This window comes from Convolutriloba macropyga, chromosome 1, assembly GCF_964194025.1.
Source record: "Convolutriloba macropyga chromosome 1, txConMacr16.3, whole genome shotgun sequence".
Taxonomy (NCBI): domain Eukaryota; kingdom Metazoa; phylum Xenacoelomorpha; order Acoela; family Convolutidae; genus Convolutriloba; species Convolutriloba macropyga.
This window is the reverse complement of record NC_134468.1, coordinates 8,880,850-8,905,659: the sequence shown is the minus strand read 5'-3', so window position 1 is coordinate 8,905,659 and position 24,810 is coordinate 8,880,850. Positions and strand designations below refer to the sequence as shown.

The window sequence follows — 24,810 nt, the reverse complement described above, 5'->3', positions numbered from 1 at the left end:
TAAAAAGGCTAATAACGTTTGATAACGTTTTGAAGCTTATTAATTGTACTCTAATAAAATTTATAGCAATTATAATAGCTCTGCAGTCTTTTTACGACTCGAAGAGGAGTATTGGTGTTTTCAATGTTTTTACGACTTGAAGAGGAGTATTGAGATTCTACAGGTTTTTTTAGCAAAAAGCAAGTTTGTTCGTGACTTGAATTTTGACTTTAACAGTAGTTTCGTTTGTAATGTATAGTAATTAGGAACTGCTGGTAATATTCAAGGTGAAGAGGTTTTTTCCTATATAAGTCACCCCTAATTATCTAAACTACACCGCACAACCCTCCCGCCACCTATTTAGCCCCCCCCCCCCCAACACCTACCTACCCCCCCCCCCACTCGCAACCACCTACCTACCCCCCCCCCCCCCACCTACCCCCAAAAACTACCCCCTCCCTTCACCTAACTACCCCCACCTACCTACCCCCCCCAACTACCCCAGCACTACCCACCTCCCCAACCTATCTACCCACCCAGCCCACCTAGCTCCCCCGCACCTAAAAAATTTTCGGCATTTTTAGAACACTTCAATGTGGTTTGTTGGGCTACTTTCGTTGGTGATGTTCAACTATGCCGACGTAATACTATGCCGATTATAAGAGTGCCGAAAATTTATTCATTTTTTCTCCCGATAAATTTCTCAACCAATCAAATCACTTTAACTGAAATGAGCACAAAATTTCTGAACCAATCACAATGAAGTTGTGAGATTTTGGATTTTATTATTTATCAGGACAAGATAATTGCAGGGAGAAATATTTAAAACAAACAATGATAATTGCGGGCCATGGCCATGCCTCAGCGGCCCGTGGGACTTGATATGAATCTATCACAACCGAATACTGACCAGCGTGCCCTGGTTGCTTTGAAAACAACAGTCGGTTAGCATTTAATTGATAATTAATTGGTAATAGCAGTTTCGAAATTTATCGGGTGAAAAATTGAATAAATTTTTGGCACTCTTATAATCGGCATAGTATTACGTCGGCATAGTTGTACGTAATCACTTTCGTTTGCTTTCTCTTGTCTATTTTGATGTTCTGATTTTGGTAAGGTTAGGCTAGAGATTATAATGCACGACGATTCGAGTCGTTTCCGGTATTCTACCGGCTATGTTTTTTTAGCTGGAGCAAGTTTATTCGTGACTTGAACTTTGACTTCTTTTTTTAAACATTGACCTCTGTTTCAGAACGACCAATTCTGTTTTCCAACAGTAGACTTATCCAGTGGTTTAGTTTCTAATGTATAGTTATCGGCAACTGTGGATAGGATTCAAGGTTAGACAACCATTTGGAGAAGTCCCTCAACCCGTAAGCAAACAATAGACACCCGACATAAGTACACCGCAACCTACCTCCCTCCAACCAACAAACCCTCCTCCCCCAACATATGTCCCACCTACCAGCCCCTACACGAACTTACCCCCCAACTTATTTAAGCCCTTACTACCACGTAGCAAACACTCTCCCTCCTAAGCCCCCCCTTGTTTAACCCCAAATTAATTGTCTGCGCCTCTTAAACACTTTCTGTAGTTTTATTAGGGCATAAACTCTTTTGCCATCGCCACTTTTTGTAGTTCTGATTTAAAAGCCTAGTTAAGACTTTATATTACACTTCGTGTCCTTTTCGGTATTCTAATGGCAGTGTTCCTTATGCAATGGTTAATATTTCTCATGGTTTATATTTCTTCTGACCCCTATTCACATTTTGTCCTCAAAAACGGGATACAGTTATCCCCTGCAGGGCATTAAGTTCTCTTAAAGCTGTTCGGTGTTACAAGAATATAAGTATGCGCTCAACGAAAAATTTTTTGCTGACAAATTCATGGCGTGAAGGGCAGTTCATAGAGTTTGAGTCCCCTCACCTACTGATCCCCCTTCAACCCCTCCTTCGCTTGTGCCTGTCTCCAACCCCCACCCAAGCACATAATTTCACCCATTACCAAGCGCGGTCGTTTTCACAAGTTCTCATGCATTACTTTATCAATTTAGAGCCGTTTTTATCACGATTTCGTTAAACAATTTTTATATGAAAAAATAACTCTACCATATGAAAATACAAGAATTTAAAAAAAATTTAGGTTGAATTACTTTATAGCTGATATTTCTTTTGTCATTTAGCCTAAAGTTGTAATTTTAAATTTATAATGAGTTTTCTTATGAAACAATTTCTTTGAAGATAAGTTTGACGTTAATTTTAAATATTTTTCGCACACATTCTGGTGATTTTCAGCTCAAATTCAATACTGGTTTTGAACACGCTGAAACGAGTTGAGCGAAAGCAAATGAGCAATATTTCGGAGGGAAGTGCATCCTAGAGAAAATTTAATGGGCACAAAAATTTACCGCAGTCGTTCAACCCGCGATCTCCCTCATGATAGACTAGAACATATCCTGCCTACCCGGGCCTTGCAACAACTTATCTTCCAATTGCATTTGTTTTAGGAACAGACCTAATTGCTGATTAGGAGGAACTTAGATCACACAAAAAGCAAGCACTCAAGCACGAAAAAGTCACTCAAGAAGTGAAATATTGTTCTACACCAAAAGAGCAAAAAGTTGAGCACTTTTTTTGCAAAAACGACACAGGTTTAATTGCTCTCAAACGAAATTTGTACTAATTATTTTTGAAAGCAATCGCGCAACGTTAGTCGGTTATGTTTACGACAATTAGAACCCTCCGAGAAAACCTCAAAGTTACCTTTCGCTTCTCAAAATTTCTAGACACGAATTTTAGCTACCCAAAAATTTTACTCAACAGAAAAACGACTTCTCAATAGTTAAGCAGTCGCTAAAGTTTTGATTGGTTCGTAATTTACTTATTTTATTTTTCGCAAAATTTTACATCAGGCGCAAGTACAATTCAAAATGAACAACTCATGTTGTTTAAACTTTTGCATTTTAAGGTTTTCGCGAAAGCTATCGAATACAGATATTGATTTTTGACCTAACAATGCGTAGCGAAGACTTCATTACTAAATAAGAATTCGCCCATTCACTAGACTTCATCAGACATGAACTCTTACTGCCCTGGTTACTGAGCGAAATTCAAGGTCGTTACATTAGAACGTTTTTGGTAGCTCTTACGAAGCGGGAGCACTATGAGTTTACACCTTAGCAGCTTTGATGCGTGTACACTTGAAGACTAGCAGAGCTATAGGAGCTGTGTTCATCAACTTAATGCACTCCAGGCTTCACCTGATTATCCTGTTTTTGAGGACGAAAAGTTTAAAGCATCAGATGGAATACTCAGTCCAGCGAAAAATCGCATAAGAAACCACAGGACTACTAAATATACCGGCAGATTGCCGGAAAATAGCCGCCGTTGATTCCAATAAGCATGATTGGGATTGAAAGAATAGATATTGAAAAAAAGATTTTTGTAAAAACATTTTTCAAGTCCGATTTATTTTGATGGCATTTCGTAGTTGAACATACTTCTGTCTCTTAGAGAAAGGCTATAGGGGCTACTATCAATACCAATAAACATTAGAGACTAAGACTTATAGGAACGACGTTCAAATAGCGCGCATCTAAAATTGGGCTTTATGGGTTTATCCCGTTCCTATTTCTGACTTCAATTTTTTATACTTACTCCGTTCATTTTGAATTGCTTTTCTGAGCAACTGATGTTCAAAATCACTTTTTAGCAGAATGAGAGAAGGGAGAAACTAGCCTCGAAAAGTCAAAAGATTTCACGCAAAATGTTGACAAAGCGGCAAAATGAGGTAAAGCGAAACATTTTTTGTTCGACGAACTAAAAAAACATAGCAGGACAAGTCCTGGCGTACAATTCAGAGAATTTTCATTGACTAAACCAAAAACTAGACCTAGAACGGACTATAAATGGATTGGCCAAACCATTTAGAAAAAAATCCGATCCAAAAAATAAAAAAACAGCAAAAATCGAAGTGAAATTGCCGCATGTGAACAAAAAAAAACAAGCGAGACAGCGAATTTTTGTTCAAACACCGTTTTCTCACTCTACTTTAAAGTTAGAGCGAAAAAAAATTCACGCCGCAAAACCACTCGCTTTTTTCCTCCACTTCATGTTTCGGCGTGACCAAAATCACTACTCCAATTTGACTTCAAAAATCATGAAAATGTTTGAACAGATCTAAAAAAAAGACAGCGCCCCAATACAATTCAAATTCTTTGAATTGTAAAAAAAAATAGGAGCGCTATAATAGCCGGCTGAGAAGATGAGGACGGCTATTAAAAATGCTACACTTCGTTTGAGCAATTGAAAAGCTACAGTTAAAGACAAAATGTATTCTGCTAAGAAAAATACAAAAAGGCAAAAAAAAACATTATAAATTATAAACATAGTTGTGATTTATACTTCACGCCATTTCTGTATCTTTCCGTTAAAGCCCCTCAACCCCCATTTTTTCATGCATTTTCAAATTCAAATTTGATTCCAAATTGCACTTGCTCTAATAGCACAAAAAATCTTCCATGTAATGATATAAATAAGTAACTTGTAACTTAGGGCGTAAAGCGTACTATGAGGCATGGGGTGTTGTAGCTAACAGAAAAGATCCAATGTTTCCTTAGACATCACAGGGTAGTCCATTTAAACTGTAGATTGTTAAGATTATTAACAGTTGACTGAAATGCTGGATAGAAATGGTTAACACAATTGGTCTTCTGCTGAGGGCGAGAGTCTTTACTATTAGTGAAAGATGCTGATTCACTTTCAGACGTACACACACCCTCAAGGCTACTTGATTCACCTGAAACAATAAAACCAGCTTCAGAACACCCGATATCTCAGTTAAAATTTTGTATACTCCCCAAATAGCAAAACCAGTTTACAGATGTACATGGCTTCTACATCCTTTACTATGAATGTGCGTGGTTTTATTGGATAGTTGAGCTATTGGATACTTTGTCAAGTACGTCTGTAAATTGATTTCTTATAGAACTCTTTTCCGACACTCTTTATTAACAGTATTATTACTCGGACTTCGAATTAAACATTGTTCCAATCCCTCTTGTCAAGTATACTGAAAGTAAAAAAAAAATAGCACCCTGCAGTTTTGCGAAATAAAAACTCAATTATAGACGTGATAAACTTATTAACAAAATTAAAAGTTTAAATGGAAAAATTACACAGTAAACTGCGTAAACTGCTTGCACCATTTTTTCCGTAATAAGCCGTAATTTGAGTTCCGCGTGATTTTTTTTTTCAACTTGACCACACAGCTCTTGAAATTACATTGCAAATATGTTTAAAACAATGGGGTAATAATCAAGTTGAACAATTATCACGCGGAACTCAAATTAACTGAAAACAGGTTAAGTACTCCGTAAGTATTTTCTCCGTTTTCTAGAACGTAGAGCTTTTAAAGCTCGGTCAACTGCCTGTCGACTCATAAATTTAGGGAAACGGAAATCTGAATGTTACGGAAAATGCTTATCAAAAGAGCAATTCACTATGTAGTTTTCCATTTGAACGTTTAATTTAATTAACGAGTGTATTACACCAAATTGATGTCAGATTTCGAGTGTAATTTTTACACTTTCGATCCCCTACACTAGTGTTTTTTATCTACCTATCAAATTGAGATAATGCGTAACAGTAACTTGCCAGTTACCCCCCAATGTCGATTTGATTAACTCTGTCCAAGTTTGTCGGTAGAAATTCTCTTTGCAGTCAACTTTTTGCAAACGCAAATTCTAATTTAAACGCAAACAAAAACCTTTTTACTGTGAAACTTGGATGTAGTTTATGAATTTCACATTGTGCACAATGGGGTATTTATTATGTTAGCATTACGTTTTAATTCAATTTGATCAGAGAGCACGTCCTAATTGCAGTCTAACGATGATGTAAAACTTTTTTCGCAAATTTGGTACTTTGCTGCAACTTCGCAAACTGGAAGGTGCTAAATTATTTTTGACGTTAAGTATAATTTCGCTAGCATAATTGGTTCTTAGAGAATTTGACTTTAAGTTCATCAGAGAGACGTCAGTACTCAATGGATATAATTGACTGAACTCGGATAAATGTATTAAGAATTGTTGTGTGCCCTTTACTGCCATCATATAAAGCTTTTGCGTATTTATAGTCAAAATTTTTGAACTTTGACCAGCTAGTTAAACGTCAAAAGTTTGAAGCTATCATTAAACGTTAAAAGTTAAACATCAAAAGTTATCATTTTTAGGCTATACAAATCATTTGCACCTGATTAAAGCAAAAATTTAGTTCATAGGGCAAAGAGAAACTGCCCCGTTTTTTATAAAAATTATTACTTTTGGTTGTAACTTACTGTGCACTACGATAGGCTGCAATTTAGTGAGGTTGGTGACAAACAGACTGAAGGCGATGTCTTCGCAGTTTCTGTTTTCTTCAATGAAGTCAAAGTGACTATCGACTGATTGCTCTTCAACACTTCCACTACTACCTGTGTGGATTGAAGTGTCCATGGGAAAGAAAAGTGAAGGTTTCTCGAAGTTGTAAGAGAAGAGAGATGCGAATCTGTTGTGATAGAACATTGCTCCTAAACAGGCACCATGTATGATATTCAAAGGGTCACAATTCAGTTATTGTTAGATTCATTGAGCTAAAAATTATTTGGCATTTAACAAGTACTCAGAAAACAATTGAATTTGCGGAGGATTTGCTAAGAATCTGTGGATACATACTGTTGGATCATTTCTGTTGCTCCTGTCCACAACTCACAACTAACAACCTCCACCCCAGCTCAGTGGGTCCACTTTACATGCACATTCGCACGCATCGTAATTATTTGCAAATATGCAATAATACGAGCTTTATAATTTGGGGCGCGGCAATAACGATAACATAGCTGGCAGATTGCCAGAAAATAGCCGCAATAGATTCGTAGATCGGCAGTCTAAATAAACAGTAAAAAAAGACAGAACAAAAAAACTCGCCTTTTCATTGAAGGCTGATCTGTTATATTTTGATTTGAAATCTGTTTTTGCTGCCTCTATTAGCTGCTCTCAAATAACCTTGATTTAGAGTGACACATACCCATTTGACCTTATCTCTTTGAATTAAAGTAAATAAATGTCAATTTCAAAGTGAGTAAATAAATAAATGTCATTTTTGAGAGCGAGCTAAGTCAAGTGTGACCAAAAATTTAATCACGCGCACGAACAAAAAACTCGCTCCACTAAGAGCGAAAAATGACGTCACACATGAAATTCAGTTAACTTTGATAATCTAATGCACTAAGACTTAATGACCGGGCTTTTAATTTTGCTCTTTTGACTTTGAACGTATTAGCTGCCTTTCGTAATTCAATGCGAAAAAGAATTTAAAATCCATTTAGTTGAAACAGTGAGGTAAATCAGAAATCAAACGTGAAAATCGTGACTTATGAAAAACGAGATTAAATGCTAAAGCGAATTAAATGCCAAATGCTAGCAGGACAAGTCCTGACGTACAATTCGAAGAATTTTCATTGACTAAAGAAAAACTTGACATTGATCGGACTTCGAGTGAATTGGGAAAAAATTTCCAAAATCAGATACAAAATGGTAAAAATCTGAAAATCAATGCCAAAATGCAGCATGTGAACAAGAAAAAACTAGCGAGAAAGCTAATTTTTGTTACAACACCGTTTTCTCACTCTACGTTAAAATTAGAGTCAGAAAATTTCACGCCGCAAAACCACTCGCTTTTTCGCTCCACTTCCCGTTTCGGCGTGACCAAAATCACTACTCCAATTTGACTTCAAAAATCATAAAAATGTGTGAACAGATCTTAAAAAAGACAGCGCCCCAATACAATTCAAATTCTTTGAATTGTAAAAAAAAACCAAGAGAAGGCCAATAATAGCCCCAGCTATCGCTGTGCGGCTATTAATAAAAGACCCAAACTTGACTAAGATTATTTTATGCAAGTTCATCTGATCTTTATCATAGATTGTTTTATCTTCTAGGAGTAAAATAGGGAGATTTTGAGCTGAGAGGGATCCCAAATCAGTGCCTCAGACCAACCCATACACCTACCAGATGACAAAATGGCCATTCCATCCACTCCACCACTCCCACCTTTTTCCACAACAGTCCACTGAGATGTCTCTGTACTCCACTTGATTGACCAACCATTGAATCCCACAAGTCGGTTGGAGTTCAATTTCCAAATATGGAAGGCCTTACGTATGTCTTGTGACGTCAGAGCAGTCATGTCGTCATCCAATGAGAGAACCGCTTCAGTGTCGATGTCTTTGAATGGTATGAACCTATACAACAGCATACGAACAATGAGTGTAATTATAACACGCATTTTTAACAATTTTGATTAGAGTTGAAGCTCTACTTGAACACCTTTTGCATAAATTTCTGGGATCGCTTTTTTACTTAATCGAAACAAACTTGTCACGATAAGTTACAATTCTTGAACACTCCAATTCAGCACATCGTAATTTTGGGTTGCAATTTCAAGTGACTGCCTTTAATGCTTTTTAACGACGAACAGTACATGCAAGAATCGCGAAAATTCTATTTCCTAAGCTCACTTCTTGTATATCATCTACGCGTACTCACATTTCGATGTTCGAAACAAATAGCGTTGATCAACTCCATAACAAAAACTCATTATTAAACCTGTAAAATTTCAATTCCTGCTCTTAAGTTTCTATTTTCAAATCCCCTCACTTTTATTGTTCCGATCCCACTTGTGGGGGGAGGAACTATATACTCAAATGGGTTTATTTTTGTTCAAACAATTTTGGCCGATCGATATATTCATTGTAGAGAAAAGTGAGTGGTATCACTAGAAAGCTCGTCCAACATTTTTTTAAATTCCGCTTTTATAACGAGTTATCGAGGTTTAAAGTTTTGTGTGAACACGTGACCTTTGGCACGTTTTGTTCACTTTTAGCTTACTTTTTGTTCAAATTAAGATTTTATTTTTCTATAGAAATAATAATTCAAAATTACAAATTTATAATACAAATGGAAAATTTTGTGTTTCAAACAGACGAAAGGCCATTAAAAAGCCAGTTTTCGTCTCAAGCAAGTTTAATATAAAAAAATTCGGTTTCTATTTGAGAGCTGTTATTTTAAAAACCACTTAATATTTTTTTCAAGTCACTTAGAGACTGGTCACATTTCAAGTCAAAGTTCTGTTGATGACAAACCTCATTTACAGTCAAATGATGCCCAATGAACAACTAATTTGTTTTCAAGGAATGGCTCATGTTTTTTATGGCTCCGTCTATGAGTTTTCGTAACTGTTATTGAAATTTTGATATTCTTTTTGAGAATTCAGTAAATAAATGTAGTGTAATGGCATAGACTCAGCTAATGGCTGTTAAGACTTTAAAAATAATTTTTCGAAATTTTTTTTGAACTTTAACAGATGTTCAACTTGTTTCTGTGAACTGTAAGTCAGTCTCAATATTGACAGGGCCCACTTCTTTTCTGCTGCAACCAACATTAAACCAAAGTTATTCTGTTTCTTGGTTCGATTTTCTAACTACTGTCTTTATGACTTCGATGTTCCGACTTTTCAAATTTTTTTGGTTAGTTTTTTATAATTTTGGTTCCCATTGAAATCTTATCACATTATCCTATTATTGATTGTTCCCATTGGCTTAAAAAAGACGTTCAATTGATCATAGATAAGTTTTTCAGGAGAAACGTATGGTTTTGATTACCTCGACACTTTCTTCTTGCACTTTTCTACTGATTTTTTTGGTTTTTTCCTAGTCATACGATTTATTGTGATGACCTATTGATCATTTAAGAAACACACAAACTATTGCTTTTTATTGCCTCCCGTTGAAAGCTATTGAATTTTATTTTATAGGCTTTGATATTAAGGCTTTTCTCAAAAGTTACGTGGTTTTAAAACATTTGTTCATATTTTTGGTTGTTTCGAAGTCAAAATTTTACAAAAACATTCTCATTCTTGTTGAAAGATGACTTGAAAAAAAAGTGTTTAATGAATAGTTCAATTCTTAACGGCTTCGACACATTTCTCTCATTCTTTTCGATTTGCTACTTTTGCCTGTTTTTTATTCTTTATGTAAAGTTGTCGTAAAATTCCGAGAGGGTTCATAAGCTTCTAAACGAGGGTTGAAAGAATGAAGTTACTCAATGCAGTAAGTTTATAGCAAATTGCCTTAATGTTTAAATTATTTCTTTTCAAACATTTGAAAATAAAATTTAGTTTTTAATATATTTGTTAACTTGTATCTGCTTCTCATTATCGAAAGGCCCCATCAACTTTTTTTGTAATTTACATATGAGAGTGTCTATTGATATTAGGTTTTAACTGATGTTTTGTTTGGTGGACCATATGCTTTTTAATTAAAGTTTTGTTAGTGGTCAATGTTTGTGTTCCTTTTCTCTTCTTTAAGCACGTTCGCGTAATACCAGATACCAATGATTTTCGAATGGAGCCCAACTCAAAATAATTAATATTTCAGTATAATCTTACTTAAATTAGTTCAAATAACATTTGAAATAAAAAAATAAATTTCAGATAACAGCCAAAGATTTCAATGGCTTCAATAATTTGTTTTAGCAAATTGTTTATAACCTGTTCAGATTTTCTTTATATCTAGTCCGTTTCCGTGGCTTACTCTAACCAAAGACAAGTCCTTTTGGTTGGTTATTGAATTTTTATTAAATGTATCAAGAATTTTTTCGTTAAAAGCTAATGGTTTTTAAGACAATTGGAAATATTTGGTTTAGATAATTTTGGTTGATTTGAATTTTGCCTCCTTATTTGTTCTTTTTGTCGACTTTTTGACTAGTTTCATTAATATAAGGTCCCGTTTGTCTTGTAGTAACAAAAAATTTAATTTGGATAGTTAAGGTTTCATCTGATTGTATTTCGACGTTGTTAGTATGTGCTTTTAAGTTTAGATGTTGCACTTTTGCCGTAGAAAATGTTTTTGTTTCTGCTTGATTTGTTGTTTGTTTTTTTTTCCTCCCATAGTCCTATTAATGGCCGATCTCGTGAGCGCTGTAATGAGGCATGGCATTTAATTCATTTAGTAGCTTGTGTAACGATTATTTTAAATTCAAAGATCTATTTTTGATTTTCTCTTCATTTGGTTAACAGTTAAGTGAAAAATGTAGATGAGCGCGGGTCGGAACATCACGAGCGAACGCACATTTACGATCCTCCCTTTAAACTAACTTACACATTATTTTTTACATATTTTCGTGAACTGTTCTCTAACCTGTTCGTGAGTTTGTTGCTGAGCATGTTGACAACTTTGAGAGGCTTGGAGAGAGGAGGCCAGGTGTTGATGATTGCTCCTGCTGGGGAGGCATACCTGACTTCATTGTTCCACACTATCAACACACGAGAGACTTCTCCCAACTCCATCAGCATCTAAATTTACAAAGCATCATGTAAATAAGTATATGTAACTAACCGAAAAGCGAATTGCTCTCAAAAGACGGGCGAGCGGTTGGCTTTGGTAGAAGCCAGCTGGGGATTAGGGATGTTAGCATGGGGGGGAGGGGGTAAGCGGATTGGGTGGGTGGGGTGTCAAGCGATGGGGGGGGGAGGGTGTAGGGTTGGAGGACGGTGGAAGGGGTGTCGCGGGGGGGGGAACTGAGGGGAGTCGAACTTTTAAGACCAAGAACCGCCCCCTCACACCCTGAAATTGTTTCCTCAAAACAGTTTCAGTGAATCAAATCGGATATTTAGAGACCAGTAACGGGAAAGCCTACAAGAGAGCTGCTCGGCCACAACAGATTACTTCTCCTTGATCTTTACGTGATACAGCACAATCTAAATTAGCAGTTCGTAATACAATTACACTAATGTCTTTCAGTTATGTTGTAAAATATAAGATATATTTTGGCACATCGAAAGACAGCAAATCGTATATTTTTGGCTTTTTATAAACTATTGCTGGCAAGTGATCCTTTCATGATCGTTGTCAGGATGAAACAGCGATACGTCAGATGGGGATAAAATTGACAAAAAAGGCGTGAATTGTCTTACTCATTTTGCCACTTTGGAGAATTCCTCCATTTTTTTTTAATATTTACGCCTCCGATAAAAACCAGGTAAGACTTCTAGAGACCTAACAAGGAGGCTCGGTAATGTGCGATTGCACATAAGGTTCCGACCCCGCTCATCCACAATTTTGGCATAATTGTCTACCAATTGAGGAACAGATAGAAAAACACAAAAATTCAAGTATTTTTCAAAAAAAAACTGGTGTATGAACAAAAAGATAGCCTCCAAAGCAAATAACTCGGTGGAGTAAAAAATGATGCATTAAAATGATGAGATATGCCGATATTAAGAACGAGCGAAGACGAACGGCAAAATCAAACAACAACAACAACAACAAACATTAATTACATCAAAAAATTTATGTCCGTTTTAATAAACAAAACTTAATAACAAAGTCAAAAAAGCGTCAGATAAAACTGAAAATAAACAAAATAACTTGTAAATCACAAAAAAATGGTTTTTCACCAGTTCATAATAAAGCTTGGTAACAATTAGACAGAAAAGAAAAAAATGCAAAATTAAATAACTCAATTTTTCGAAAAAAAATTAATTTCCAAAGACATGTAAGCCAATAATTACGAAATGAAAAATTTGAATAGGTTCCTCCATTCTTCCAAAAGAAGCCCTTGAGACCTGCAATTATCTAGAATACGTCTTACATCTACAAAAAGAACGTCAAATATGACAAAAATCAAAAATTTATTTACTTTTTTTTGTGAAAAACCCGTGTCGAAGCCAGTAAAGTCATAACGATTTCTCTTAAAACATTAGATTTTGTGACTTCAATCCCTTTTGACACATTCCCTCGATAAAAATAATGTCATCTTTAACCTTTAATAAACGAGACCAGGTAACAAACAGACAACAAAAGGAACAAAATTGCGAAGTTGAAGTGTTTTTTTTTCCATTTTAGAAAACAATTGTTTTCAAAGTCATGAAAGCCATCATCTATCTTCAAATATCAGAACATCGGCTCATCTACTCTTCCATGAAAAGCCATTCAAACCGGGTCATTGTACAGGAAATTAAATTGGCCTAAAAAGACCAAAAAGACAAAGAATTAAAAATTTCAGTTAAATTCTTCGAGAAAGTATTGTCGAAGCGGTAAAGAACCACAATCTATATCTTTAAGGATTTAAATATTAACAATTGTGCGTTTTTGAACCAAAAAAATTTGATATATAAACTGCCAATAACGTGATAATTTGACAAAACTAGAAAACATGAAAGTTGGGCAAATACCTAAAAATTTTTTTTAAAAAATGTGAAAGCTAGTAGTATCGAAGCCAGAACACCATTAACTTAAGGCGTAAAACCGCAATACAGAATAATTTTCAATTCAACAGAAAGATGGAGCACACTTTGATTGCTGCCACTAAGCTACAAGTTGACCAAATTAAGGGAAAAATGGAGGCAAAGTTCAATAAAACATTATTTATTTCAAAACCAAATATTTTAAAAGTCAAAATGACCATAAGTTTTCAAGCAATCAACTAGACAAATTAATTTGGAGCTAGTTAGGAGGCGAATAGGACCAATCACTAGTGAACTTTGGTTTGAAATGTTCTGTTATTTAACTAATATAAAAAAGATCGGACTTTTTATATAAAAAACCGACTGATGACAATCCGAATTATTTTTGGATCGTAACGGTCCAAGATTGGTACAAAACTATTTCTGCTAATGATGATTGTCGATTAGGAATATTTAATTTTTCGAATGTCATTGATATAGATATTTTGTTAGTTAAAAAAAAACAAAAATGAATGCTGCGTTTTTGATAATCAACGAATAAAGTTAGCAAAAAACGGCAAAGTTTTAATTACAGAGCACTCTCAACGGAAGTTGAAGTAGAATTAACCTCCTTTTCAGTCTACAACGATTGTGTTAGTGGTGTTTCGGTGAGCACTTCCTGCAAATTTAATCAGAGTGGACTAAAGAAAGTTATTACGTGCTGTTTCTGATGAAAGTCTTAATTTTGTGAAATATTTGGCCGGAATTAGTGACAGAAAAAAAATCAATAAAAATAGCCGACAATATATTTTGGCTCAAAACGTAAAATCAAGAATGTTTTTTTTTAATTCTAATGAATTTTATCAAAATTGGCAAAATTTTAGTCAAAAATTCCGAAAAAAAGTGAATGAAATCAACGGAATTCACTCTATTTTCTCGAAAGTTTAAACCTCGATATCTCCCTGTAAAAACTGAAAATCAAAAAAAATCTTTTGAATTCCATATTCTACGCTGGACAGGCTTTCTAATGTACCAGTCTCAACTCTCTACGATGAATATATCGATCGGCCAAAATTGACTGAACAAAAAAAAAACCCATTTAAGTATAGAGTTCCTCCCCCCACCCACCCCCCCCCCTCAAGAGGGGTCGGAACAATTATGATATCATTGCAAACCGAGAAGAGGTCAAGCGAAAGAATAAAGCACTGTATTACTCTTCTATGGGAACAGCTTTGTCACTTCGTTCTGTATTCAGGGGGAGATCATGGCTAACAGGGGAGATCTTTATAGATAACGTTCACGTCGTCAACCAAATAGATCTATTCCTTATGGAATATTCGATCGGAGACTTTCGTGTAATCAACGAAGCACAAATAGATAATATTTAGCATTTCCATGAAGTGGTGGAACACAATTTTCAGCCAAAACAGCATTGAAATCCACCCATGATAAACAGTAGATCACAGTGTTTTCTCAGTTTGTTCCAGAAGGAGTGTTGACAAGAAGCAGTGAAAATTAGTTACAATATTACGCGACAAACGTGGAGTTCTGTGGGGAAAATAGCGCCAAATTGTGGGAAATCTGTGTGTCATTATCACGCTACTGAAAAATTTGGAAGATTAGTGCTATGTGTTTTCATTTCGACAATTGAACTCGTTTTTCTTCATGTTACAGTTGTCCACGCACCCCCCTGACAACTGCTATCTTCATCTGCCATGCCCTCTTACTATGAGCATACATTTCCACTTAATTTCCAACTTGCTAACATAGGCGGCAGATTGCCGGAAAATAGCCGCCGTTGACGCGCTTGATGCACGTCGGGATTGAAACAGAAAAAGAAAAGACGAGGAAAATTGACCGAATTTTTTTGTTCTTTTTCAGTGTCAAAGTGTTCCAATTTGGTGTGCAGTTTCAGTTGGATTCTAAAACTATACTTAATTCATGCAGCTTCTAAACTGAAAACTAATAAGCTTATTACCAATGTCAGCTAGCAAACACCCTAATGAACTTTGATAACCTAATTCTCAATTACTTAATGACCGGGCTTTATTGGTTTATCCCGTCTCTTTTGATCTTTTGACTTTCACAGTATTCACCACATTGCCGAATTGAATGCGTGGAAGAATTTAAAATCCATTCAGTTGAACAGTGAGTGAAGTAAGTCAGAAGTCAAACATAAAAATCGTGACTTATGTAGAACAAAAAATGATCAAAAGGTAAAGCGAATTTTTTTATAAAAAAACATAGCAGGTCCTGACGTACAACTCAAATAATTTTCAGTGACTAAACAAAAGACTAGACCTAGCACGGGCTATGAGTGAATTGGGAAAACCATTTCAAAAAAAATCAGATCAAAAATAAATAGAAAATCAATGTTAAAATGCCGCATGTGAACCAAAAGCCACTAGATTGAAAAGTGAAGTTCAAACAAAAAAACTAGGACTAGAATGAACTATGCATGGATTGGGAAAACCAGTAGAAAAAAATCGGATCCAAAAAATTGAAAAAACAGTCGAAATCAAAGTGAAATTGCCGGAGGTGAACAAAAAATCACCAGCGAGAAAGCAAATTTTGGTTCAAACATCGTTCTCTTGCTCTACTTTAAAATTAGAGTGAAACAATTTCACGCCGCAAAACCACTCGCTTTTTGCTCCACTTCGTGTTTCGGCGTGCCCAAAATCACTAGTCCAATATGACTTCAATAATCATGAAAATGTGTGAAGATCTTGTGTAAAAAGACGACAGCGCCCCAATAAAATTCAAATTCTTTGAATTATAAAAAAGAGAGCGCCTAAATAAACATAGCCGGCAGATTGCCGGAAAATAGCCGCGATAGACGCTTGGGGCCTTCCATGAATTGACACAACTAACGAAATTAGATAGACAGATCGACCACCAGTCCTTTAATAGACCACTAGACTTTTTGGGTTAGCTTTGGACTGTCATTTTTATGAGACACATAAGCTCTATAAGGAGAAAGCCCTAATAGGGCTTTTCAAAATTTGGATCTTTTCAATTTGTGCCCCCTTAGCTTAGTGGGCGCATATTATTTGCACCCCCCCCCCCGCCCCGATGCACGTGCAATATTTTTTACATAAGGACTTACTATGTAATGGCACGTGCTCTGCAACTGGGGCGCATAACGTACTGGGGGGCACAAACGGAGGAGGATGCCAAAATTAATATTGGAAATCAAAAACTCAAGACTCTAATAATCAAGAATTAGGGCATATATGTTTGGCACTACTTAGAGGCACACTATTGACCTTTAATAAGTAAAGAAGTCATTTTTTGAGTGAGGTAAGTCATTGAAAAAGTCAATGCCAAGAAGTCAGGGTAAGACGAAACAGAAATCTGTTAGCCGAAGTAAAAAAAAAATAGGAGCGCTATAATAGCCGCCTGGAATTGAGGACGCGGCTATTAATAACCGTTGGGAGGCTGACATCGGCTATTAAAAATAGATGAATTGGTCAATTTAAGCAGCATTTTTTTGAAAAAAATGTCTCAAAATTTTTAATGCCAAAATATCAACCTCTCATAGCTAATTTTTTCCCGAAAATACCGATCTCCCGTAGCTTGAAAATATCAACTTCTCGCAACTATTTTTGTCTCCAGGCTTTGTTCATAAAAGAAACATAGCTGGCAAATTGCCAGAAAATAGCCGCAATAGTTTCATAGATCTTTAGTCTCAAAAAGAAGGTAAAAAAGACAGGCGAAAAAAGGAACTCATCCTTCTCATTAAGGGCTGAGATGTTATATTTTGATTATGAATCTGTGTAAGTTATTGCTGCTTCTATTAGCTGCTTTTAAATAACCTTCAATTAGAGTGACAAGCACTCACATGACCTTATCTCTTTGAATTAAAGCAAGGAAAAGTCAATTTCAGTGAGGAAGTCATTTTTAAGAGTGAGGTAAGTCACGTGTGACCAAAAATTTAATCAAGCGAATGAACAAAAAACTAGCTCCACTAAGAGTGAAAAATGACGTCAAGCACGCAATTCAGTTGAAATTGCATGAACGAATGAACAAAAAGCAGATTTGAAGTGGTTGTGACGTCATATGGGCGTACCAAAAATCGCGACGACGAAATAAATAAAAAACCAAGAGCAGGCCAATAATAGCATCAGCTATTGCTTCACGGCTATTAAAAACATTTGCAAGTTTGCTTAACTCAGCTGAATAGGAAAGTTAGCAACCTTACGAATAACAACATACCATTAGCCAAACCATAATTTTACTATATTTGATGAAAATACTCCATTTCTGTATTCGAAACACCATCTCTTATGTACAAGCCGGGCATGCTAACTATTACACCGACCCTTATTCAGCACTCGAACTTGGTGATCTTTAATAACCATCTTTTTTCCCTCGTTTTTTCTTGTTTCTCGAGGGTTTCCTTTTCCAGCCAAATTTACTCGGTTTTCCAAATTCACAAATTTAAGGGCTCCAACGCAGATTTTAATGCAACCGGACTTTTTATTTTACCTTAACAATTTGAAGTAGACAATCGCCTCTGCTGTTGTCGTGTGTTAAAATGATAGCTGTGAATTTTGATGGCCCCGACACAATAGGAACTGACAATGCGGGTACACTCTCATCTGTACCCAATTCTTCGGCGGCTGATGGTCGGGAGTTAATTACCTGGAGTCGTGAGCTGATCACACCCACTATGTGATGAACAACGGCATCCATGCTCGAGAAATACTCTTTGAAAACCTCAAAACCTGAAAGAAAGCCTTGCTAAGTATTTGCAAATACTGAAACGACACACGAATTGAAGATACCGATATTGTCAAAAAATGGTGAGGGGAACAGTTGTTACAATTGGGGTGAAAAGTAGAACGTTATTCAGGCACTTGTTTTTCAACAAAAAAGAGTGACAAACGTCTATTTATATCATTGCAAACTCTACTTTTTCATTTCTCAAAGCAACGTCAATTCTTCACTTTGTTAACAATATTCACAGAAGGTCTTACACATTAAGACGAGTCTATATTCAAATTTCAAACTTTGAAGACTTCGAATTATGGTTTCAAATCCCATCTCAATTTCAGTGCATTTTTTTTCAATCGTTGTCGGTTATGTCACTTCAAAGAGTTAATAAACAAATAAATTGGGGAATAAAGGTTTGCCACCTGCGCAAAAAGTTTGACAGTGCAAGAGATCTATTACTGAAAGACAAAAATTTACCAGCAGAGCTTTTCATTAAAAAAGTTTGTCTTCTTAAATTTTTTGACCTCTCACAATATAAACAGAGTAGTCGAGAAACCAAAAACTCCTCTTTCAGGATTCTTGAAAAGTACGAATTGACCAAAAACTGCAGAACTGTCCAGTTTTTTCCAAAGAATAAGTGCCAATCCAAATGGAGTGACAGGTCACTGATCAGAAATTTTTCTAGGAAATGGAATAATTTGCCAATTGAAATCCGAAAAGAGAAAGCTAAAAACAAATTTAAGGAAAAACTAAGCAGCGAAATGGTCAAACTGCATGAACGTGTTCCAATAGATAGACAAGTAAGAGGCTTTAGGAATTTTTTCTACTGAAGTATAAAGACCAAACTATTCATATATTTACGAGGCGATTTTGAAAATGTAAATATTTAACCAAACGTTTTTGTTAGGGTTATAACTTTAAATTTACATTTTTGAAGATTAAAAAAAGATTATTTTTACAATAAAAAAATCTCACCGTAAAGCTGAAAATCTTAAAACTATTTATAACAGAAGTGGAGAAACAGATTTTAATCTTTGCAAACAAGAAACGGGAAACCTCTTAAATATATAGGTAAAATAAAATCGAACATTGCAGGGCTCTAAGCGACGGAATTTCAATGACCTGTGAGTAAAATCAAGATAAAGTGTTGATGTAGACAACAGCATACCAGAACGTGGTTTTTAAATCCTTTCAATAATTTTGTATTATAATACCTTTTTGTCTCAATTCTTTGATCTGAGTTAGCGAAATTTTCTCCAATTTCTTTGCTATTTGAGCGATCTCCGTTTTCTCGTGAACTGTTACAGCCAGACTTTTCCAATCAACTAACGATTCAAACGGCAAAACAAATAACGATGACGTAATAATTGGAATGCAGCCAGAGGACAATGCCAGATTGAGATCGCTCTGCTGATACCAAGAGTTTTGAGGAAGCAGACAAAATTCTGCTATTCCCATTTTCTCAATAAGTTCCACTGTTTGCTCCTCGGAGATATGGTCTTTCTTTTTGACGCATCTTTGAAGTATGTGATTTACTGACATTCCAGTCGGTTGTGTTTGATCGCAAAATTGGAGAGCATCCACATTATTGTCTTTGAGCTGCTTCAATTTCTCGAGCTGAAACGAAAAAGCCAATTTGTTAAAATTGAGAAGCAACCACTACATTTTCTCAGTTTGTTCTTTACTTTTTTCGTGAGATTTATCAAAATCTGATTTTAATACTATTTTAGTACAAATTTTAGTACAAAAACGGGGTATTTTCTCAGATAACTTTTTGTAGACGTATTATCAAAACACGGAAATCGAAGAGCTGAAAACTTTCAGATTCAGCAAAGAAAATATTTTCTTGACGTTTCCAATTTTAGTTAAAGAGTAAAATTTTGGCCGAAAAGGCTTCAAGAACATTACAACTGACAAACAGGAGGCTCGCATACCAGTTACTTTGCGCAGTTAGTTCCGACCTTCGACTTAAAATTACTCCATCAAAATTTAATTTAAAAATCTTACCTCAAACTACTGGCATTGATCCACATGCGAAGTTTTCATTTAAAAAAGCAGCGGATATTCAGAATAAAATACGTTTTTGTTGTCAGAATAAAATACGTATTTTTGCGCCAAACTTAAGGCAGGATTTAGGTTGCTCATGTTACAGCATACATTGGCTTTTTGTGCATCCCTGTATGAAATTTTGTTCCTTAATACTTGAGAAACAATCAAAAAGAGGGTAATGCTAGAGCTGACCAAAAATATTAGAAAATACATTGATAAATCGTTGTTTTCTTTGCCCATTTTTCCATCCAACCATCAATCTAGTTGTCAAGAGTACTGCTAAAATCGTGAGATGTTCCCCTTAACATATTGTAAAAAAGTTTAATGATTTTACTTCCGCGAGATTTGTGAAAGTAGTTATGATAGTGTAAAAAAATTTTCTTTAAGTTATCAGCAGAGAGGATTATGTAAAGAGCAGCACATGAGTCCAAACGATTTTAAGTCTTGGAAAAATTCATCTACTGCTCCAAGCGGTTATAACAATTAAAAAATCAATTCTTTCTAAACTTTAGTTTTCCCCTACATTAGAAATTTCCCCTACAGAATTTCTGGCAGTGATATGAAATAACAGAGAAACCAAAACTCTTTGATGCGTGTGCTGCTTCTAACTGTCCCTATATAAATTATATTTCACTGAACATAATTTATATGGGGATAGTTAGAAGCAGCACACGCACCACAGATTTTTGGTTTCTGTAATTTCGTATCAATGCCAAAAATTCTAATAGAGGGGAAAATTTCAAAAAATTACGATAAAAACGAATTCTTGTTGAAACATCACTGTCACTTTCTCTCACGCCCCTATTTCGTGCCTCGTAGTTACGAAATACGTTCCCTTATATATCCATGTAAATTGCTGTAAATAAGTTCATATTTATACAGTTCTAAAGGCCACATTTAGTCCGTTTTTTCTATCTAGGACTGTAACCTCAAATTTGCTTAATTTTATTGAAAACAACCGCAGATTGACAGAATACTAATAAACAAATTAAGTACCCAAAAACCTCAAAATTTACCTTTTAATTTCAGTGAAGATGAGTTTGTATAATTGGTAAATATTGTAAAGAGAGGTTATGTACTTGGCGAAGTAATTCTGCTTAAAAATTAGGTGCTAATACGGAAATTGTATTTGTACTCAACCAACATCAAGAAACGTACAAAAGCCGGAAATTGTACAACTCGGAGATCACTAAATATTTGCGAAGGACCAATACAGCTTGAGGTACAACACTGCGGAATCAACAATCGCCAGAACAGCGGAGAACCAGCCTGACAGCCAGTTAATAGCTTCGTCTTGAAACATTGATAAAACTTGCGACACTTCCTATCCTTTCTCTTGAAATAATTTATATATTGGATTAAATAATTAAAAATTGAACTGGAAAACCTTTGTTCAATTTCTCGAGTAATAATAGACACTGATAAAACTTCACAATAGCAGTGAAAACTATTAAAACACAAGGAAACTAGTGGATATATCACGCATTCGAGCCGCCCTAATAAAAGCTTATTATATTAAAATCATATCCGCTAACATTGCACTATGAAACGACCATAATAAGTCCTTGTAACACGTCGATAATTATTGTTATTTAATCCTAATATTAACCTCGAAAACACCGAGGAAATAACCTTAAAAGTTAGTGCGTAACACTTTCTTATTGTATATCAGCAATTAAGATTATAGAAGATCCACTAAACGCTGTTACATTGTACCAGCTATAGTGCACCCCATGAAACAAAATACTGATTTAGTATACATTTGTTTTGTCTGTAAGTTAATCTTAGGCACGACAAACTAATACACAATCAAATGTAAAAAAAGACAACAAAAAAGAACTGATCCTTTTTTGAAAAATTACTTGTCATATAATTCTGTATTTGATACCTGGGAGCAGTAACAAATTATATTAAACAATACTGCGTAAAATGTTTAAAAAAATTTGAAAACAATGCAAATTCGGACGATTTTTTAAAATTTTTTTTATGCATAATCATAAATCTTTTCTGGTTACCCAAAACCCCTGTTATCAGCCATGGTATTACGCGGTCATTAGACAGTTTGTCATTAAGATGTAATATGTTCATGTTGTTCAAGTCACTCGAAAAGCCGAAATTGTCAAGCAAAAATTTTGCATAAAAAAGAGTAGTAATAGAGTGAGTGATAGTCCCCCCGGGGGGGGGGGGGGGGGGGGTGAGGACCCCATGTATTAAGATTGGTTATAGCGGCTTTTTCCAAGAAATGGGGTCCTCACCCCCTTTTTAGGATTTGCATGTTTTAAGATTAGGTATAGCGGTCTCAATGTATTAAGATAGGGTATAGGTTGCATGTATTAAGATTAGGAATAGAATCTCCATGTATTAAGATTAGGTATAGCCGCCATGTAATAAGATTGGGTATAGCCGCCATGTGTTAAGATTAGTTATAGCGGACGACATGTATTAAGATTAGTTATAGCGGTAGACATGTATTAAGATTAGTTATAGCAGTCGACATGTATTAAGATGAGTTATGGCGGTCGACATGTATTAAGATTAGTTATAGCGGTCGACATGTATTAAGATTAGTTATAGCGGTCGACATGTTTTAAGATTATTTATATCCGCTGACATATATTAAGATTAGGGGTATTTTTTGAAAAATTGTTGAGATTTTTGTACATTTTTACGCCGTTTTTTCAATAATTTCTAAATACTCTCTTCTGATTGGATAAAAATGACAGCTTTTTAAAAAAAATTGAATTGAAAAAGTTAAAAACAACAGACATAGTATAAATTATGCACATCAAAATACAAAATCACTCGAACATTTACATTAACTTCCAGAGTTCTTTTGTTCAGGCCTTTGCTACTGAATTTGTACTTGTCCGACTTAACATCGTAGCAACAATAGGTTTTACTGCAGAGACAAATCATTTCGGTGCATCTGAATTCTTCCTTGAAAAGACCTGGCTCCCGTTTATCATACTTCTTATGCTTAGAACAACATGTTCTAGGGAAAAAGTTGTGTGAGGCATCTGCTCTGAAGGAATCATCACAGTCCTTTTCTCGCAAAGTCTCCCATTCTTCCTTTTAAGCAGGTCGAATACAATCATACAAGTTCTCGTGCGCTAGGGCTAAATAAAGAGAATCTGTATCCATCTCTAACTCTTCGAATTTATCCACATCGCAAAATCTGTCGAAGAAGTTATAGTAGAGCCCCAACATACGTAATTTTGCGTACTGAAGTATGAAGAATCCAACTATTATAGGTTCTCGGTGCTCAATTTTTGATTTTACAAACTCAACTTCGTAAATTTCTTTTGACACACTGTTCAGACGCTTAAACATTTTCCCATTGATTGCTTTGTGCGTCTTCTCATCATTCAGGTACTTGGTCTCTGTGTGTCTACTTCTGTCCATAATTTGATACACATAAGAGCTGTTACCCAACAATTTCATTGTCTGAGCCACAACGCTAGAGTCAGTATTTTCATCACCCGCTCTTCTAGCATCTACCACTGACTGAACAAAATTGTTGAAGCATTTTTTGGGTGTGTATTGTACAAATCTATAAATCTTTGTACATTTCAGACCAAGACTGAGATAAAAGTTGAGTAAAGGTGTAATGATTGTCCCATTTTCCAACTTGAAGCTCGAAATCAACATTCGTTGAGGTTGTTTGAGTAGGTTGTTTTCAATTGCATACTCTCTCATATTTTCTCCAATATCGGCTCGACTGACATTAAAGTTCTTAAAAATAGGAGGAAAATTAGGGAACTTGTACTTTAATCCGTCTGGAACTTCGAGATCGCACTGTACATATCCAAACATTTTCCCATCTCTTATTTTTGCTAAAAGACTCTTACTTCATAGGTAATTTGAAGGGAAAGTTCTTCCTCACGTGATTTCTAACATTTTCCTCTTCTTTAACACGTTCCCACCATTTACACTCCCAGACTTCAACAATATTGTATCCTTTGTTTCTCAAAAAATCTCTTCTCAGTTCATCGTGTTCTCTTTTTCTGATTCCTCTCTGCATTTCCTCCTCCGAGAGGCTTGCTCGAGCTTCTTGACATGGGCAAAAATGGAAATAACAACCCATAGCTTCGAATACTGTGTCACAATGAGCACAAAAACCGTCCACGCTAAAACAGTCAATCTTTTTCTGTTTCCCGGTCGTATAATAGCTTTCAATTATGCATTCTGGGCGTTGTGATTGGAGATAAGACATGACCATGTTCTCAAATGTTCGAAATTTATTGGTTCGAGCTTTGAATTTTTGAGAATTTGTGTCGAGTTCCCACCGTGTGTAAATTCCTGTTGGCATTTCTTGACACATTGAAAAGGGATAGAGTTGACTAGCATCAATACCCACGAAAGATTTAAAAATATTTTCTGAATTCCTGATAAAGGTTTGATCAACTACTGCCTTTCTTGTGAACACAATAGAAGGTCCACCAGTCATGTCCTCGCGTATTTTATCATGTAAATCCTTGTCACTTTCAACAAATGGGAAAAATTTGTGGTTTGTTGACTGGTGAAGACAAATGTTTGCTAAATTGGGAAGTGTACATCCAAGTTTTAACATATCGATTCCTTTGTTGTGATAAAATTCCATCATTTTTTGCATTGCTTCTAGTGTTGGAACAACATCCTTGTTGTTGTACCACTTGACAAAATCTCTAAATGTAGACATTTGCTCTCCCTCCCAAATCACTTTCAAGTAATTGTAGTTGTCGACTCCAGATGGGGGAACTTCTTTCAGTCTCAATTTTTTCAGAGCTTCTTGTTGAGATAGTCCACTGTTCAGCAATTTAGTAA

At 35.5% G+C, this 24,810-nt stretch overlaps 1 protein-coding gene across 2 annotated transcripts in view; it reads right to left on the bottom strand.

Annotated features, from left to right (window-relative positions):
* Window positions 1-4,298: 4,298 nt before the first annotated feature.
* LOC142334771 (exostosin-2-like) overlaps window positions 4,299-24,810 on the bottom strand; it is a 43,029-nt gene continuing 22,517 nt past the window's right edge. For both annotated transcript variants that reach the window (XM_075383063.1, XM_075383072.1), the window contains 6 exons: window positions 19,173-19,575; window positions 17,731-17,969; window positions 11,216-11,370; window positions 8,028-8,260; window positions 6,317-6,547; window positions 4,299-4,777 (listed from right to left, as the gene is read on the bottom strand). In XM_075383063.1, coding sequence (XP_075239178.1) covers window positions 4,602-4,777; window positions 6,317-6,547; window positions 8,028-8,260; window positions 11,216-11,370; window positions 17,731-17,969; window positions 19,173-19,575 — 1,437 coding nt within the window. In that variant the 3' untranslated portion in view covers window positions 4,299-4,601. The remainder of the gene's footprint in view (window positions 4,778-6,316; window positions 6,548-8,027; window positions 8,261-11,215; window positions 11,371-17,730; window positions 17,970-19,172; window positions 19,576-24,810) is intronic.